This window comes from Copadichromis virginalis, linkage group LG17 (assembly GCF_057382275.1).
Source record: "Copadichromis virginalis isolate Kocher_CV1m ecotype Utaka linkage group LG17, C_Virginalis_male_GT1.1, whole genome shotgun sequence".
Lineage (NCBI taxonomy): Eukaryota > Metazoa > Chordata > Actinopteri > Cichliformes > Cichlidae > Copadichromis > Copadichromis virginalis.
The window spans coordinates 29,420,158-29,440,251 of record NC_140634.1 but is presented as its reverse complement, the minus strand read 5'-3'; the positions used below and the strand labels follow the sequence as shown (position 1 = coordinate 29,440,251).

The 20,094-nt window shown below is 39.1% G+C and overlaps 1 protein-coding gene across 1 annotated transcript; it reads left to right on the top strand.

Moving 5' to 3' along the window:
* The first annotated feature begins 1,823 nt into the window (after positions 1 to 1,823).
* On the top strand, positions 1,824 to 19,185 carry lrguk (leucine-rich repeats and guanylate kinase domain containing). The gene is given in 22 exon segments (XM_085436627.1): positions 1,824 to 2,034; positions 2,036 to 2,113; positions 2,323 to 2,376; positions 2,627 to 2,728; positions 3,799 to 3,880; positions 4,045 to 4,145; positions 4,420 to 4,501; positions 4,622 to 4,746; positions 5,825 to 5,968; positions 6,331 to 6,411; positions 6,574 to 6,660; positions 6,831 to 6,937; positions 11,081 to 11,200; positions 11,645 to 11,741; positions 13,351 to 13,464; positions 13,539 to 13,740; positions 14,483 to 14,599; positions 15,432 to 15,586; positions 15,763 to 15,851; positions 16,220 to 16,288; positions 17,435 to 17,553; positions 18,057 to 19,185. Coding segments are annotated over 22 exon segments (2,400 nt in total). The 5' UTR covers positions 1,824 to 1,983; the 3' UTR covers positions 18,281 to 19,185.
* Positions 19,186 to 20,094: the final 909 nt, after the last annotated feature.

Genomic DNA, 20,094 nt, shown 5'->3' with positions numbered 1-20,094 from the left:
GACTGTCCTCTCCCCCTTCCTCTTCACCCTCTACACCACAGACTTCAGCCACTGCACAGAGACCTGCCATCTTCAGAAGTTTTCTGATGACTCTGCGGTGGTTGGATGCATCAGCAGGGATGATGAGACAGAGTACCGGGCTGTGGTCGACTCCTTTGTCACGTGGTGTGAGCAGAATCATCTGCAGCTCAACGTGGCAAAGACCAAGGAACTGATCGTGGACTTCAGGAAGACCAGGAAACACTTGACCCCTGTTTCAATCCAGGGGGTCAGTGTTGACATTGTGGAGGACTATAAATACCTTGGAGTACACATTGACAATAAACTGGACTGGGCTAAAAACACCACAGCACTTTACAGGAAGGGCCAGAGTCGTCTCTATTTTTTGAGGCGACTGAGGTCCTTCAACATCTGCCAGAAAATGCTGAGGATTTTCTATGAGTCTGTTGTGGCCAGTGCGATCCTCTATGCTGTTGCATGCTGGGGGAGCAGGCTGAGGGTCGCAGATGCCAACAGACTTAATAAACTGATCCGTAAGGCCAGCAATGTTGTGGGGATGGAGCTGGACTCCCTCAAGGTGGTGTCGGAGAGGCGGATGCTGTCCAAGATAAAGACAATGTTGGATAACACCTCCCACCCACTCCATGACATGTTGGTCAGTCACAGGAGCTCGTTCAGTGAGAGGCTGAGATTACCGAAAAGCACCACTGAACGACACAGGAAATCATTCCTGCCTGTGGCCATCTCCCTGTACAACGCATCCACTTAACACACTGTTTGCTGCTACAGCTACACATGTTTCTTTTCCAACTATTTATTTATAAGTGACTTATGTATGTATGTATGTATATATATGTATATATTGTACTATTCTTAGTTAGCGTATTGTCTGTCTTGTCTTAATGTTGGTTTAAAATGGAGCACTGTAACAAAAAATAATTTCCCCCAGGGATCAATAAAGTATTCTGATTCTGATTCTGATTCTGATTTTAAAGGTTGCATATATGTAAGTAATTAAAGGTGCAAACAGATGAAATGATAATGTAAACTAATAAAATTCAGCACTTTTTTGGGTAAATTTGATCAAATTTGTCCACAAAACGAGCATGAGGAGGCTCTCATAGAAAAACTTGTATTTGAATGGGTCAAATGCAGAGAAAAACAAGTAATTTCCCCATGGGGATCAATAAAGTATCCATTATTATTATTATTATTATTATTATTATTATTATTATTATTTATTTTGTTATGCCTATTCTGAAGTCTAAGTGCCACGGAAATTGAAAACAAAAACTCTGCTCCTGTAACCTATATTAAATTTAAGGTGTTCACTGATTGCACAGACCAAAATGTTACCTGCTATTATTTATAAAAACCTGTTAAACCAAGGATTTCAAATGAATTTTACATCCGTAAGTGGGCCGAAAATGACCGAAACTTAGCTTTCTGTTTAAGAAAAGAAAAAAAGAAGAAAAAACAATAACATTTCAACAGCGTGTCTTGAGTTTTTCTATATGATTCAAGATTCTTTATTTGTCTTATTTGTGATAAGTAGTAGCAGATGACAGAAATCTATCAGCATGACTCTTTGGGTTTAAACAGTAAAAAAAAAGACTTTAACTTTACAAAATAAAAAACCATTGGAACAAAAAACAGGCCATTTTCTCTGAATTCAGAGTTAATCTACTACATAGTTACTTTAGTGCAGCAAGAATTACCCTGGAGGAGGGGTTTATCGGTAGAAAAAGCTGTAAAACTTATGAAAATGGGTTAGGGTTAGTATCAACGAGCAGACGTTAACGCTCGGTTGAAACTACAGGACCCATAATGCCATTCACTTCAAACTTGTCAGCGTTGCCTAGCAACGCTAGTGGACCTTTCATGTGAAAAGCTAGCTAACTAGAGTTTTTTTAAACTGTAAACGTCTTCCCTTTGACTGCTAACAAGTTATTCTGTCGTCGAGTTTTTTCTTTTAATGAAAAAATGAATGGAAAAACCGGCGAACAGTTTCCTTCCGCGTCGCTAAGCTCCTGCCCCCCCAGGGTCCCTCACTGACGCTGCTTCAGCAGAGACCCCCACCTGCACTGAGCTCGAGGAAAACGGAGGGATGGAGGTAAGGCTAGGAGGCTATGTCAACTAGTAAAAACTTTTTTTTTTTTAAAAAAGCAACATATAGTGTGAAACTTATTATATTCAATTATTGCAATTTTATGGTTTTCATAACAAAAATGTGGCTCAGCGTGTGTCATTGCGCCGAAGCAGAAACGGTGAGTTCATTTCGCAGGTTGAATAAATCCTCGTGTTTCTGTCACTGTGCAACAGGTAAAGCAGATGTCCTTGTACAAGAGGTCTGGGAAAATAAAACAGCACAGCAAGGTCAAATAGTTGAATGCTTGGAATTTGTGGTAGCTGCATCAACAACGGAGCTAAGCAGAGTCTATTTGTGTGTGTGTGCTGCATGAATATGTGCGCTTTTGCTTTTAGGCTCTCAGGACTTGGTTCTGTTTTCAGTGGCCTCTTGTGAAATGCATGATGTTATCTTTACTTTTATGGCACTTTGTAATTCTGTACCTGCTGGGTTCACTATTTTAATTAAACCTTACTTACTTGTTTATCTTATTTACAGAAGGATGGTGTTTTAACAGCTGAGATGATTTCAAATAGTATATTTCAACTCGGACGCTTTGGCACTGGGCTCCAGCACTCATTCTACATCCTTTCTCTGCCTGTGAGATACACATATTAATTCATTCATCCATGTTACTGGCTGTTTAATGAAGACCGAGGCTTTAGTAATGATTTGACATTGAGTCATGATCTTTTGCTGACAGTTAATAAATAAGAGCACACTTGATCATGACAATATAGCACAATATAGTTAAACTTAAGGGATATGAATCTGTCCAGCTAAGAATTATAAACCATTGTGAATCAGTTTCATCTCTGTTGGTGCAAATGAATGGGACAACAAGTGCACTGGAGAGGCCACAACTAGACTGTTACATGCCCAGTGTGAACCTGCTCTCATCTGTGAGGAGAACAAGGCGCCAGTGGCGGACCTGCCAGTGTTGTCTGGCGAAGTCCAGTTAAGCTGCATGGCGGTGTACTGAAAGCATGGGTCCCACTAAAGGATGCTGGAACCTCATGTGATGCTCATTGAGTCTGTTTCTGACAGTTTGGTCAGAAACATGCACATGAGTAGCCCGCTGGGAGTCATTTTGTAGGGATCTGGCAGTGCACCTTCTTTTCTTTCTTGCACAAAGAAGCAAAAACTGGTGCTCTCTCTGTGTTTATGCCCTCCTTTTGCCCTGTCCAGCTCTCCTTGGGTAGTGGCCAGTCTCCGGATTTCTCTTCTACACTTTTAAGTGCTGGGAGACACAGCAAATCTTTTCCTCCATCCTGGAGGAGCTTTGAAATATGAATGCACTGCAGATGTCTTATCCTAACACTCATGACAAGGACACTGGCAAATAGCAAAACTAGAGACAAATCATTCAGGAAGAATAAAGATGGAGCAATGGTCTGTGGCCACCATCTGCAAAATCATTCCCTTTTTGGGGATTGCCTTGTTGTTGCCTCTCCAGTGCACCTGTGGTCAATTTCATTTGCACCAAAGCAGCTGAAATAGTTTTACAATGGTCTGTGTTTCCTAACTGTAAATACTGAACTTTAACTGACTTTGTGATACTTTGCATACTTTAATGATCAAGCATCCCCTTAATTTTCCCTTAAATTAAGCAGCATAGTTTAATTTCAAGCCAAAATTAGGTTAAATTAATTTTGTATTCTTTGCTCTAGAGTCACAGTCTGAGTGACATATCTGTGCTGTGCAGTTATGTCCATCTTCAAAAGCTGGAACTGCCACACAACAAAATTCAAGGTGACTTTTTTTCTTATGCCAATATTATCTTCCTGTTATACAGTGACATCATTCATAAAATGCCATACCATGATGTGATTAAAGCACATTTATTTGCATGTAAATATTTGCTGTCTTTGTTGTTTTTTTTTAAATCAATTTTCATAACTTTCCCCAACTCCTAGATTTATCCTGCGTGAGCCACATGCCCTACCTTGTCGTGCTGGACGCTTCCTATAATGAAATCTCAAACTTCTTTGAATTCCAGCCACCCAAGAACCTAAAGGTAACACGGGTGGTCCTTAAGATGACAGGATAAGACAACATTTGAGTGGTGGCTTGGGCTTCACTCTCAAGCACTATTCCCTCAAGATAGGGCTGGATTTCCATAGCCCATCTGTAGTCGGCTAGAATATGCTTACAAGGCATTTACTGCCCTTGAATGACAGTGAACTTTAGTAAATTATTTTCCATACTCTGTGAATTTAGTGGAAGGATTTCTTCACTAAGATGTCCTGAAACTTTTTTGACTTTTATTAACAGTGTGCTGCTATTTTCAGGAGGTGAACTTCTCCCACAACCGTATGACTAAAATGAGGGATTTGTCAGCCTATGCATCGCTAACTAAACTGGTTCTAGACTGTATCCTCACTGCAAAACATTCTCTCTCAGACACATGCTTTGTGATGTATTAAAAAAAAAAAGATTTGTGAACTGCATATTTTTCCTGTTGTGTATTATTCTTAACATGCCTCTACTCAGACAACAGCTTTAGTGAGATCAGTGGTCTTGAGCAATGTTGCAGGCTCACCCATCTCAGCCTTGCACATAACAAGATCTCGAGGATCAGTGGCCTGGGTGGTTTGCCTCTCACACACATCTGCCTTGTAGGTTCTTCTCTATATATAAAAGGTGGAACTTCAAATGTAGATATTTTATAAATATGCATTTTAAACTGAACTCTTGTGTTTTCCTTTGCTCTTTTGGCAGTACTTCTGTTTACATGTATGAGATTACCTGCTGTCGTGCACACATTGTTGCTGCTTGTGTATATTTTACACATGTATGCTCCATTTCACCTGTTTCTTTTTTCCTTTTTTCTCCCTCCCTATGTGTTCTCTTTATGTCTCTGTTTTTGGCCTCGCTTTTATATTCAGTAAAACCTTGGCCTCTTGTTCGAGAATCACCATATGGTCCAACAGCAGGCCCTTTCGCTCTCTCTCACTCTCTGCCTCTTTTTCTGCTTGCATGTGTGCACACGTGTCCTTTATCAGTGTTTCCTCATTGTCAGCAGCCCATCGGCCTGGCTGTGCCTGCCCCTCTCTGTAGATTTGCTTTGGGACCAGCTGCTGGTGTTTAGAGTGAGGCTGGACCAGTTTCAGTAGACACACACACTCACACACTCAAGCAGACCCTGCCCATCCAGCATCCATCTCATCCCTTTACTGACCCCTCTTCCTCACATGCTGCCTCCCAAAACAGCATGGCATTGTCAGCCAGCCTGTTACGCAGCCCATCACAGCAGTGACCCAGAGCTTCAAGGGAGCAGCACAGTCACCCACCCCTGCTGACAGCAGCCCTCTGCCAGGCAACATGCTTGGCAAGAGTAGGCAGAGGTGTGGCCAGACGGCTAGATAACAACTTTTGTCAGTGGAATGGAGTGAGAATCAGACTGGGGACCCAGACAAGGGAGGTGTGCCCAGGTCTTGTTCTTCAGTTAGCTGGTGTGCTGGGCTATCGCCAGGCCAGCTGTTTGGCTGTCAGTCCTCACCTGTCAGAAGAGGCAGGCCTGCCACTCAACTCTGCACTGATGGGAAAGAAAGTTCAGGCACCCTTCAGAACAACCATGACCTGTCCTTAATATTTATTGGAGACAGTCACTGAGTTTATCTTAACACTTGGACAGAGGCATATGAATGAACTTCATGCTATCATGTTTTTTTTTCTTTTCCTTTCTATGAGCAGAGGGGGAACCATCTGGAGAAAATTGAAGGGTTAGAGCACCTGAAGAGCCTGCAGGTTCTCGATTTATCTCAGAATCGTATCACCAGTCTTTCAGGCCTCGAGAACCTCCATCTGCTAGGCTCCCTCAACCTGGAGAAAAACCTGGTATTGATCTGAGAGAGTCTTCAGAATTAAACGTGTGATGTGCATATATCAGCATTAGTACCACATGCTCATAGGCAGTTACTAATTCTTGAGCTTCATATTGAAAATCAAATAGACTTTTTAGATTAAATTCTAAGATGAAGTATCACAGACTCATTGTCTGATAAGATGTGTGATTGGTAGGCTGTTTAATGCTGTTTCCAGAATACATTTCAGTACTTTAAGCCATCATTACAGATTTTAATAAGATACAACAAAATTGGAAAATACCTTAATCATAGATAAGGTCAATAATTTAACTTCATGGCATTTCAAAAGGAAACTAATACACTGTATGAACTGTCTGAGTAAACTTTTCACAGGTCAGTGAAATTCAGGAGTGCAAGCATATTCACGACCTTTTACTGTTGAGGGACCTCAGTTTGGTGGAAAACCCTGTGCAGGTAACCATGCCCTTTACTTACAACAGGATTTTGACTATGAGATAATCTATTAAATGTGTTTAAATGTGCTGTCAATGACAGAGGTCTTCTTTCCTGTTTTTCTAAAGCTGTTTTGCCAGGCAACTTTGCTGACTGTATGTGCTTGTGTGAATGTAATTGTAGGAGCAACCTGATTACAAGCTGGCAGTCATCTTCCTCCTTCAGCATCTGACTGTTCTGGACCAAGAGGCAGTCACTGTTGAAGAAAAGGTGTGAACAGACAAAACAGATAATACTGTTTGGTTCACTAAACTGTAAATACATGTTTAATCTATCAGAAGCTTTTTTTTGTCGCAATGAATAATACAAACCTAATGTATTCACCTAAAGTTTTAAAGTCTGTGTGAACTGCTTCTGTGATTGTTAATTCTAATTCCCAGGTGTCGTCAGTAAACATGTATGACCCTCCTATGGATGTGGTGGCAGCCAGGGATCACATAACCCACCTAGTGTATCAGCTGATGCAGCCCCAGGTCCTTTATGAAAGGTTCACATTGACATTTATTTAATATCCTCAGCACTACATGGCCACCAGTTCGTGTAACATTAATAAGTTTATTAATTAACAATTATTACTGGCATACAAGGAAGAGCCTGTAGCATTTAGGAAGTGCACTACAAGCAAAGGTTTCAGAACAATCCAGAGATTATGATTAACCACAATCAATACATATCTTGTAAAATAAAATATCAAGAAAGTTGTTTGCTTGAGCAGCAATTTATCCTGTTTATCTACACTCTAAAAGAAAAAAAAAATTCAAGTATCAGCACTTTAAAAAAAACCCGATCATCAGCAAATAAAAGCTGCAGCTACAGTAAATTTGCCATTCTCCTCTGTGCTTACCAGAAGGAGCACATCCATACTGTCCACGAGGCTCGCGTTTATATTGACTGTAGGAGTGACTCTTGCTTTGTGGCTTTTTATACTTAAAACCCTTGTGTGGTCCACGGGTCATTTTTGTCCTCTAAAGAAATCTTTTGCTATCAAAAATGTATTTGTTATTCATCAAATGGGCTGAAAATAACAGAAGTTATTCATTACTATACTATGAATGATTGGAATAAGTTTCAAGTAATTTGATTTATTTATGTGGTTTTTATTCAATTTTATAACGTTGGTGGCCCTCGTGGACAAAAATGACCCCTAAGTACAAAGTGTTGCAAAGAGCCGTATTTTCACACCATACTGTTTTCAAACATCTTTGATCTTGGATCACTGATGTGTGGGGGTCAAGCACTGGTCATAACAACCACAACAGGCAGCACAATGAGGAGGCAGGTGCTCTATATTCAATGAAATTTTATTTATACAGCGCCAAATCACAACAACAGCCGCATCAAAGTGTTTCGTATTGTAAGGTAGACTCTACAATAATACATACACAGAAAGTATCCTCAAAAGCCTCCATTGCACTGGAGATTTGCATACTTTGATGAGCATACTTTTTTTTACCATGTTGTGCAAAGCAATGACCAGTAGGACAAAGCACATATTGTCCTCTAGTATAATGAGGAGGGAGAATCAATGTTCAGGAAGATCCAGGGTTAGAAGATATAGAAAATATTGTCAATATTTAGAGCACATGCTACCCTTTCTCTGAAAAAGCACATCAGCCACCTGCAGAAGTGGAAGAAGGCTATGAAGTGAAGAAAAGTGATGAAGAATCTGAACTATGTTCAAGTAGGTTCTCAGGCATCCAGGACATGGTAGTCTGAGGAGCTTGGAGAGAAAGTGACTGGGCTTCTTGAAGTTTCTTGAATTTTCAGAATGTGAAACTGAAATAGAAGATGTGTCAGAGGACTACACATCATCCATTTCAATTATGATGAAGACAAAGAATCAAGCAGGAAAGAGGAATCAGCTGAGACAGAGGAATATTTGCAGTAACGTGAGGAAACACTGATCTGGTCTTCTAACCTTCCCAGTGACAGACGATGCCTGACTCTCTCATGTGCCTCAGAGAAAGATGATCTACCACAGTCCAAGCACATGTGCCAGGTCCCATACTCCTTCAGTGGCTTTTCTACTCGAGTACTGAAAGCATTATACACAGTGTATTCTGCTTGTATTCTGCTTTTTAACGTTCACATGCCAATGGATGCATCAGAGACCAAGTTGGGGTTCAGTAACTTGCCCAAGGACACCTTGGTAAGAACTCCAGACTAGAGCACACAGAGATTGAACCAACAACCATCCAATTAGCAGATGACCTGCTCTACAGCCAACTCAATGATGAACAAGGAGGGACAACAAGAGAGGAAGAAAAATGGACCGAATGCAGCTGTAGGCATATGTGGGTGTGTTGATTCTTACTGCCGTGCATCCAGTAGAGTCGCTACGGCCAGTTTATGACATCCTGAGTCTGGTAGAGAAGTTTTCATGCTGACACAAGATTAATCATAGAAGCACAAAAAGGACATAATTTCTTGATAAAGACACAATAGATGATCGTCGTTCATGACACAAACGTGCTCCCATTTGAGGTGTATGATGTGTGTTGGTGTTGACTTGACTTGAAACACAAGTGGGTGTTCCTCCTGCTGTGATGTAAGATCCTGGTACTGATGTGACTGTATGAGCACCAAGTCCCCTTCAGAGGACTCTGTCCCCTCCAACAGAACATCCAAGTAAACCAGGGAACTTTGAGACAAAAACATGGGCAGCATGTGATGCAGGTCCAGCTGTACATGGAACATGCTCGTGTGCAATGGCAAACCGTCTGTCCTGCAGTCAGGACACGAGTTGTCCCTAACATTGCAGGTTTCCAAAAGAAAACAATCACCTGTAACAGCTTGTTTACTGTATATGCCCCTTGGCCTGCAACTGCAGAAAGAATGCTGTCCATGATGGGACCAGTGCAGAGGAATAAACCTGAGCTTCCTCCTGCACTTGGGTCAAATATGGACACGCCTTTGTCCTCATGAAAGTTTGCCTTCACTCAGACTCATGCCCTCCTACCATGCCAAAATATAGAAAACTGTCAGGCAATGAGTTGGAATAAAGTTGAATAAAACCTTGAAACACAGAGATGGATGATATTTTATACTTGTTGCTTCAAAGCAAACGGGGTCATTTTTGAGCCCTGAGGACCACAGGTGTGATTATGTGCTGCCATTTAAAATTTATAAATGGTTCAAAAAAAGAATTCTCACTAAAGTTCAACATACAGCACTCTGTATGTTGAACTTTAGTGAGAATTTAAAAAAAAAATTTTTTTTAAAATATTTAATTTAATTAAATATTTAATTTTCTTGTTTTATTTTCGCTAAAAAACAGGGTTTATTTTTTGTAAACAAGGTCTGGTGGCCCTAAAATGTAAAATGTTGGGTAAATTTTGTTTTAATGTGTTGGTCTTAAGTAAAACTAAGGTGTAACACTGAATTGATTGACAATTTATACTTTTTACTTTAAAAAAAACAGTCAAATGAAGTGGGGACATTTTTGACCCCTGAGGACCACCAGTGTGATTATTTGCTGCCATTAAAAATTTTCAAACGCTTGAAAAAAAACTTTCTCACTAAAGTTCAACATACAGCACTCTCTAGTTATTCAGATAGTCAAAATTATCTAAACAATTAAATATTTAATTTTCTCAATTTGTTTTCGCTAAAAAACAGGGTTTATTTTTTGTAAAGAAGGTCTGGTGGCCCTAAAATGTAAAATGTTGAGTAAATTTTGTGTTAATGTGTTGGTCTTAAGTAAAACTAAGGTGTAACACTGAATTGATTGACAATTTATACTTTTTACTTTAAAAAACAGTCAAATGAAGTGGGGACATTTTTGACCCCTGAGGACCACCAGTGTGATTATTTGCTGCCATTAAAAAAATTTAAATGGTTCAAAAAAAAAATTCTCACTAAAGTTCAACATACAGCACTCTCTAGATATTCAGATAGTCAAAATTATCTAAACAATTAAATATTTAATTTTCTTGTTTTATTTTCGCTAAAAAACAGGGTTTATTTTTTGTAAAGAAGGTCTGGTGGCCCTAAAATGTAAAATGTTGAGTAAATTATGTGTTAATGTGTTGGTCTTAAGTAAAACTAAGGTGTAACACTGAATTGATTGACAATTTATACTTTTTACTTTAAAAAACAGTCAAATGAAGTGGGGACATTTTTGACCCCTGAGGACCACCAGTGTGATTATTTGCTGCCATTAAAAATTTATAAACGCTTGAAAAAAAAAATTCTCGCTAAAGTTCAACATACAGCACTCTCTAGTTATTCAGATAGTCAAAATTATCTAAACAATTAAATATTTAATTTTCTCAATTTGTTTTCGCTAAAAAAACAGGGTTTATTTTTTGTAAAGAAGGTCTGGTGGCCCTAAAATGTAAAATGTTGAGTAAATTTTGTGTTAATGTGTTGGTCTTAAGTAAAACTAAGGTGTAACACTGAATTGATTGACAATTTATACTTTTTACTTTAAAAAACAGTCAAATGAAGTGGGGACACTTTTGACCCCTGATGGCTCACATTGTATGCAAATCGGGAGGACATTATGAGGGTTTTAAGCAGTGCTCATTTTTGGAAGGGGAAGATAACTGGTTTTGAAGCTAAGAGCGGGCGTGTAAAATTAAAGTAAAACTTCTGAATGCTTCGTGTGTGTATGTCTGTCTCCAAGCAGTACACTTCCCAGTGCAGACTCTCCCTACCCCATGCTGGTGCTCACAGGTCCTCGAGGCTGTGGGAAGAGAGAGCTGACTCACAGACTGTGTCAAGAGTTCAACGAATACTTTGCTTATGGGTCAGTCTTAAAACTTCTACACACATAGTAATAATTCATATGCTGAGCTCTCAGAGCTAGTGCCCATTAGTAGCGCTTGTTTTGTAATACATTTGAAATTGCAAAAATACTATGAATTAAACATCTGACGACACAGTGGGTCCTTTAACTTTATATGATCTACCAAAATATTTTATTCTTATATTATTGAGAGTCAACTGTCAAATACAGACTGCTATTGGTAGCTTTGGCTGAACTTCAGAACATTTTTTACACTGATATATTGAAGTGACTGAAGTTTCAACATACAGCACACATGCAGAAGACATATTTCTGGCTCTCACTTTTAGTCACTTTGACAGTCTGAGACAGACTGAAAAGCCAGAGGTTTTGTCGCAGCTCATTTTCCTCTTACTAGCTGACTTAACTATGCAACTGTTTCTCTAATTGTATCTGTCACTGCAGAATCTCTCACACCACAAGGGGGCCGTACTTCGGAGAAGAGAATGGACTTGATTACCATTTTGTCAGTGAGGAGGCGTTTCAGAGTATGATTCACACCGTGAGTTAGCTTGAAGTTATTTTGAGCTATTTCGAGTGTACTCGGAATAGTTTTATGTGGTTAGTGTTTTAAATCATACCCACAGCATAATTAAATCTTCTTGGACTTACTTTAGTGCTGAAGTCACATTCAAATTGACTTCTTTCATTGGCTTTAATGAGTTGAGTAAGTTGTGTTAATTAGTTTGATTTGGCTGAATGATTTTAGTTTAACTGGCTGACATTTTTGTGTAAAATAATTTAGTGGAAATGTTGGTTGAATGGACCATTTTTGAAAACATATAATAGACATGTTAATTAAATTTTATTTCAGAATGTGCTATTACAGCATCTCCTATAACTCAATTTAGGCTCACAAAAAATGTGAAAGCTAATCAAAGGAAAGCCATCAATGAGTAGACACTGGTCAAAACTTTAAAACACCCTCAGGAGGGATCCACAAATGGCTCTCATTAAATACACAAGTTATAGTTCTTTTAGCCAGAGAAAAGTGGAGTCCTTTGGGTTTTGGGGCACATTTCTTTTCCATCTGTCTGTCTTGTCAAGCTGCCTGTTATGCAAGAGAGGTGGGGGATTATTTATAGAGGTCTGGGTCAGGTAGTGATTTACACAGGAAGCGCTTTGATGCTGATATTGATGCCTTTTGTCTTTTTGAACAGAGGTTAACTTGTCAGTCTGTTCCTCCCTCTATTTGATTTGTCCATTCTTCTCCTCCCACCAGTCTTCTTTTGCCAGGCTGTGGTTTATTGAAGTCTGGCCCTCCTTTTCTTGCTTGTTTTTGTCTTCTTTTACTTCTTTTACTCTTACTTCTCTTGTGTTAGTTCTCTCTTCAGTCCTCAAATGTGCTTTCTTGCAGCTTTACTGTCATACCTTCTTACAAAACTGACCCCAGTAATCATTTTTAATTACTGCAGTGAGATGCTTTATTTAGGAAAGGGGACACGTGAGACTTGATTTGGAAGAAGTGCTGTACATCTTATATAAGTTTTTAGTAAAAGTCATTTGAAATGTAGTGAATAACAGTTAATGAGTTTTCTCTTCAGTGTTGTTGCTTAATGTAGGTATAATATATGTATTTCCTACTCTATGCAGCGCTGAAAGGTAAAGAGGACACTAACTTTTGAGTCCATTCTGTTTACTGCTAATGGCTGCACATGTGGTTGTTTATTTGGCAGTTTGCTGCTTTTATTGCAGATTTTAAAAAGTCAGTGAATGTGACTTTAAATGTCATGCATTTAATTAGTCAACATAAGCATCATAAAATGAGTTAAAACATAGAAATAAGTAACCTCATATATAATTTATATTAGAGCCGGAACAATTTGTTTATCAGTTTTTCCAACCACTTAACAGTAACAATAAGGTCAGGTCATGTGTGAAAAGTAACAAAAAGATTTATTTATTTTTCCCTGCCAGGTCAGGGCAGGTTCAGTTCACAGGTGGAATAATGGCTACAGGTTGTTAACCCTGACAGAACATGCTGGGATTGTGCATGTATGTCAAATATGTCCCATTTTAGGAGCTCATAACTGTTGCAATAACGTGATGAATAGCGAGGCAATAAAATGTTCTCTCATTCTCTTCTCTTGCACTGGGAAATGTTATTTCAGGGTAAGTTTATCCAGACCATCCAGTATGGGGGGCATAGTTACGGACTTACCAGAGATGCTGTAGAGGATGTGGCTAGAGAAGGATTGGCCTGTTGCGTGCATATGGAGCTGGAGGTATGTGAAAGGAAAGCTCATGTATAAGAGTGTTAAAAGTAGGATATCTGCAGGCATTTTGTCTCTTCTTTCAGGGTGTTTTCAGTCTAAAAAAGACCTACTTTGAGCCTCGATACATCCTGCTCATCCCCACCCAGGCTGAAAAGTACATAGGCCACCTTAAAGCCCGTGGACTCTACACCCAGGCACAAATGGATGCAGCAGTGTCACGTATAGAGCTCTACGCCAACACCAACAGGCAACGTCCAGGATTCTTCGATAATGTTATTCCCTGTGGTACTATGTTGCTTTTATTGCTTTTTAATATTATCCGGTGGTTAATCAGATGTATTATAATAATTAGCTGTTGCAGTACAAAGTGTTCCAAATATTCACAATTAATTTTCAATGGGTATCAATTTGAAGCTATGATTCCAGTTAACTGATTCCCAGTGGAAATATTTAGATGTTTCTACATTTTCAGCCCGTTTCAATACAGAAAATTTGAAGTTGAGTTTAGTTTGTTATGATCCCCATTAGTTACAGCAAAGCAGCAATCATTCTTCTCTGATACCACAAAAGACTTTACACTGTGACAATGCACCACCAATAGCCTTTGGTGTGATTGCTCTGTTCATCATTATAGTGTCTCACAAAGATTGAAAATGCCCTGGCTTAGTGCAGTCCAGCTATCATTGATATAGCATTAGATGGATTAGCACACTCCACTAAAATCCATAAACTACACTTTCAATCCAATTACCACATGTATTAAAGGCACGTAGCCGCAGAATAGCTGTGTTTATCATTCCCTCATGAAAGCATTCAGACATGTTAGGGGTGTTCTTAATGAGATGAACATACAGAGAGTGCGGGCACTCATCACTTTTATTCACTGCCAGCCTGCGCCTCATTACACTAAGGTCGTCATCCGCTTATCTTTTGATCTATTACTGTTTGATGGGGAGATACGTTGGCTCTGTTGAGCACCAGATTTCTTTGTGTGTGTGTATCTGTGTGCCTGTGTGTGTGTGAGTAGATGACTGGGAAGATGCCTACAAGACACTGAGGCAGGCAGTGAAGGAGTACCTGTTGCTAGAGGAGCAGGAGGAGGGAGAGAACAACAACAGAGCATCCCCTGACAACACCTCCACAGGTGTCTATGTGTTTGTTTATTAACATCATCATTAGCAGGTCCAAAGTGTCACAACACCAGTTTTGTAAAGCAAGACACGGGTAAAGTTCAGTTAATTAATTTGTGTCTTGGTTTTGTTTTGTTTGCTTGTTTTTTTTTTATTATTTAAAGGAGCACTCAACCAATTTGACATGTGTTAATTAAGTTCATTTTCATTGGACAGGAAGTATTACTGAAAAACTGCAAGATAATAATATCATTGGTTGAGAAGAAGTTTTTTAAAGTCTGAAAATAATAATCCTGAAGCAATTAACCAGAAATTAACCTGTGTTAGAAATCAGAGGAATAAGGAATTTAAAAGATGTGAGGGGTCTCACACAGCGCTATTAATTTCAATTGTTATTGTCATACTTTCCCTCAGGTTTATAAAGTATAATTGCTAAATCATGGAGTGTCCCCTAAAATACAAATGGGGTTATAAATTACAACACGGACAGGAAATGAGTATATCAGAGAGACAGCTCAGGTTGAGTAGTTTGGAGACAAATTTAGAGAGGCAGGGCTCAGATGGTATAGACATGTGCAGAGGATGGATAGTGGATATGCTGGACAAAGGATGTTAAATATGGACCTGCCAGGCGGGAGGAATAGAATCCCAAGTTGATTCATAAATGTAGTGAATGTAGGGGGTTAGTGTTACAGAGGAAAAAGGAAATGGAGACAGACGAAGCAACAGGAAGACAAAGTAGAGTATTATAAATTATATTTGATGATTTCAAAAATAAATAATGTCTAGAAGCTCTGTTCCATGCTGTTTAAAACTTCAGATATAGACAGTATCTGTTTCTTGTAGGTCATAATCCAGAAGAGAAGCCACTGTCGCCTGTGTCAATGTCAAGATTGACACTCACATCACACTCAGCCAGAGCTTTGGACCCCTCTGATATCTCCTACAGATCATATTTTACCAAGATCCAAAAAGAGCTCCACCCTCAGAAGAGCTCCACTGTGAGTTACAGGATGTCTAATGATAAATGTATTGATAATGAAGCCTACAAGTAAATTATTCTAATTTGTGAATATTATGTTTGTTTCTTACATGTTTTTTTCTCCCCTCCTGCTCTGCTTTTTAATCGCTCCACCCACCAACTTTTCTGTGCCCTCTTTGCATCTCCGTTCTCCAGGAGCTAGCTTCCATTAGGAGGCGTGAGCAGCTGGTGAGGGAGGCTATAGTGGGGAAGAGTCCAGGGGTTTACAGCCAGCTCTTCAAAAGGTAGAAACAAGCAGCATGCACTCCACTCCACTCCATTACTTAATATCAAGTGGGCACTTTGAGCTGGGCCAAATTGGTTTAATTGGACCACTTGTCCCAATTGTGCTTTGATGGTTTGTTTTGAGTCATTGTTTGACATTGAGGGTGAAGTGGCAGGTGCCCAAATAATTTTAATCTAACCGTTTGTTAATGTGATGGGTTCTTGTTAGAGGTGCACTCCACTCACTTGTCCTAAAGTACACCTGTTGCCAGATATGAATGATTGGCTGCATATTTTATTCATGCGGACTATTTTGCAAGGTAATGTGTGTGAACTTATGGTGGCGAAGAAAAACACTGAATCATTACTTACTTTTTGTTTTCCTCAGTTCTGCTCAACCAGTGGCGTCATCTGTGCATAATGATGATTCTGGTAATCTTTTTCATGAGGACAGTGGGTAAGGCCAGATGTTACTGTATGAAAATAACAGATACAGTGATCAAAGTTAGATATGATTTCACTCGGCGCATGATCAGTAAATTCATAAAAATGGCTTATTGATTTATTTTAACGTGAGAGAAGCCAGAGGAAGTCTTACAGTTTTATTAAAAACAACCGTGAGCTAAAGATTAAGGAGCAGGAAATGGCCTTAGCAGCGGTACTCTTGACTCCCAGAGCCAGTTTTTACGACATTACTTGTTTTTTTTATCCAGCTCAGTTTACAGGTTTAAGCCATGCTGGTAAAAATCTGAACACACATCCCACACACGCATAGACACACACACACACAAATACACCCACTCATAAATTCAGATTTTATTGCCTCTGCTGCTATTTAACTCCCCTGTGTGTACACTTACACTCAATAAACCTGTGTACTGCGCAAATAAGTATTTAATCAGGTACCCCATAATATGTGTGATGTGCACGCAAATGGAAGCCATCAATTTAGTTCGTCCAAAAAAAAAAAAAAAAGTCATTTAAGATACATGCATAGAAACCTGTGCTGTCAAAATTAATTTGTTCCCTCTGGGCCCTTGTCTTCAGAAGGCAGGTTTCATCAAACTTGTTGAAAATCTGCAAGTTCTGTCATCGCGGTGTGAGTAATACATGCCTCCAGTGTGTACAGTAGGCATTACTCACTCGCTCAGTAATTCTATGCAGGATTCCAGACATCTGTCTCCTTGCTGGCACTGCTCTTAATAGGGATGTGTCTTTACCTGTGTGTGCTTATTTCCCATGTTGTTATTGTGTAGTAACTGTGTAGTCTTGCGTATGCATTTGTATACATACACATTGTATAGCTTCTAGGTAAATGGAAAATCTGTACCCGAGTACTTATTATTGCTTTATTGATATTACTGTTGAATACTGTCAGTCTCTGCAGCAGTGGTTTGCATCACATTCTGCCTGACTTTCATTTTGAAGCTCTTCTACCCATTTCATTTGTCATTTCACTTTTTGTTTTATTACCCGTGTAACAACCATATGTTTGTGTTGTTGCCTCCATTACACCTGCCACTATGTGAACTTCCTTTCCACTGCTTGTCTGTCTCTGTGTTTTTGTCTTCCCTTCTTGTCCCTTTTTGCATTTGACAAACAGCTCGGATGATTCTCGTACCAGCTCAGCTTTGTCAGTGCCCAGTTCAGCCGGCGCCTTCTCTGACTTAGCAGAACCGCTACATGTCTCAGTCATGGGACATGCTTCGGAAACACTTAAAGGTTACTAAGTAATTTTTTTATCTGATGTGTTTAAATGTCTGTATCTATTTATGTTCTATATAGAAAGAAATTATTTTTTATATTTATAGAAGCCAAGGAAGGGGTGGTTTAATATGAAAATTATTCTGAAGGAACATTTTAAATAAAATATAATCTTTTAGTATTTTGCTGTATTAATCTCTATAATGAATGGTTTTGGGTAAAATCATTCATTATAGAGATTAAAAGGTTCCTTATGTGCTTTTTGTTATAAATGTGCTTTTTCATTAGATGTTCATATTAAATGTAGCTAACGTTTTGAATAAAGAGTTTTGGAAGCTAGGTGAGGGGCAGCCAATCAAAAGAAAGTAAAGCTTAAAGAGACAAAAATAGAGCTGGAAATAATTGTGACAGGTTATAACAGGTTTGTTTACTGTCTGTGGGAAAAACAGAAAATCTAATGATAAAATAATAAAGTTGGCTTGCTGAACTTCTAAAGATTGTTGATTGATTATTGATTTCAGACCACGTTCCATCCAGCCAAACACCTAATGACCCTCATCCAGGAGCAGATCAACTAGCTGCAGCTGTGTCCCCATGCTCTGATCGACGCCCAGGGTCCAACGTTAAGCCCATCCTGCCCCCAATCCCCACTGGGCGCAGGACCCCTGCAGCACCCAGCCTATCTCCTTCACCCAGCCCCAAACCAGGAGTGGAAGAGGAAGGAAATGCAAACATGGAGGGATAGCTTTAAAGGGATTTTGATTTCTGGCACCTAAATGAAGTAATACATTTTTGTAAGAGTAAGATTTTGTAAGCATTAGATTAAAAAATGAGAGGAAAAGGTTGAAGAATATGTGAAAGTACATAACTTAAAATACAAGCTTGTATTCTGACACTGTAAAAACCACAAAACCACGTTTGTTGCTTTTTTCAGTACACAGACGGGATATGTCGAAGCCAAACACTTTGAGTTAGATTAGCCTGTCACTCGTGCTGCTGCCTCTTTAGATATTTAGATGTACTTCATTGATTTATACTCAATATGTTGTTTATCATGAGTGATGACACAGATTACTATAAACATGGTGACATTATTATTACTACTGTTGATGACACATTATTCTTCAGACTCACTGATTGGAAAGCGTGTTTTTCATGCATGATAAATATGATGTCTGGATAAGAAGCAGTTCTTTTTGTCTTCTCGTGTGAACATTTATATATCCACAGCAGAGATATTTGCTCATCTTTGAAAGTTTATATATACAAACTATGCTATAAATGCCATTTCTTGATATGATATTAATATTTTTGACAGTGTAATAGTAACATTTTATTTCCTAGTGTTCTGTAATCTCATCAAGTACAATTTGGCATCTCGATACTGATCTTTGTGTAGCGTGGAGCTCTTGTCATTGGATGATAAATATATCATTAATCTTTATCTTTTCTGATGGGATTATTTATCCGGCTGAAAATGCATTCATATGGAAGTTGTTGATAGATATTAAGCAGTCCACCATCATAAACATGCTACTATATTTTCAAAGTGTCTGTGTGTTGCACGCAGCCTTGCATGCGCCAACATGTTTGTGGGTTTGGCACAGTGTCTATTAGTGAGTCGTATTAAATAGAAATTGCCATTCGTCACAGATGTGTGCATTGCTTATTTAACTGGTCCCTCAGCCAGTCTTCTTGTAGGTAAATGTAGATTTGCACACACTGTATGCAGGTTTGGTCTCCTGGGTTATACATATGTGTGCAGCGTGTGGGCAGTGTGTGTTCGCTCACACACACACACATATACACAGAACACCTGGCTATCCATCACTGTCTGTCTTCCTCTCAGGCAGCAGATGTTGCAACTCTGTCATAATTCTTTTGGAAGTTTGAAGCCAGACTGTGTCTTTAGGGCCCCTGGAGGTCTAACCTACTTACTCTGCAGTTGACACCTCACTATAGCTAATCGTGGCCTAACATGTTGTCTTCCTGTGCATTAACATTACATTAGATTCGACTTTGTGCATGATATGTAAGGTATGCAGAACCGCATGCAGCTCATTAAAGTGAAGTTTGAAATGAGGTGAGAAAGAGGGAGTGGGAAGCTACTTCCAGTCTGGATGTATGCCTTTGTTTTTTTGCCTACCTGTTCACAGCATTAGACAGCATGCCTTACATATTTTTTTCCCTTTTTTTCTGACAGCAAGGTAAATCTACTCTAAACATGCCTTTTAACGTGCTATACAGTTTATTTATCTGTGATGATTCTATACAAAGCAATCCTTAAATAACATTGCATTACCAGAGAAAGCTTAAAAAGGATGCACTGTCTCCTTTTAGAGATGGTTCATTGGGTTGCATGTGCCTGGTACTGCTTGCCTTTCACTTCACCAGCTGCTGGAAGATAAACATGTCCCACGCTTTCATTTTGATGCTTTTATAACTTCTCAAGACACAAACACTTCTTGGTACACAGAAAAAGTGACCGCGTCTGAGATTTATGTCTGGAGGGAAGAGAGAGTGGTTATGGCGATAGATATGCAGAAGCACGTTATCAAT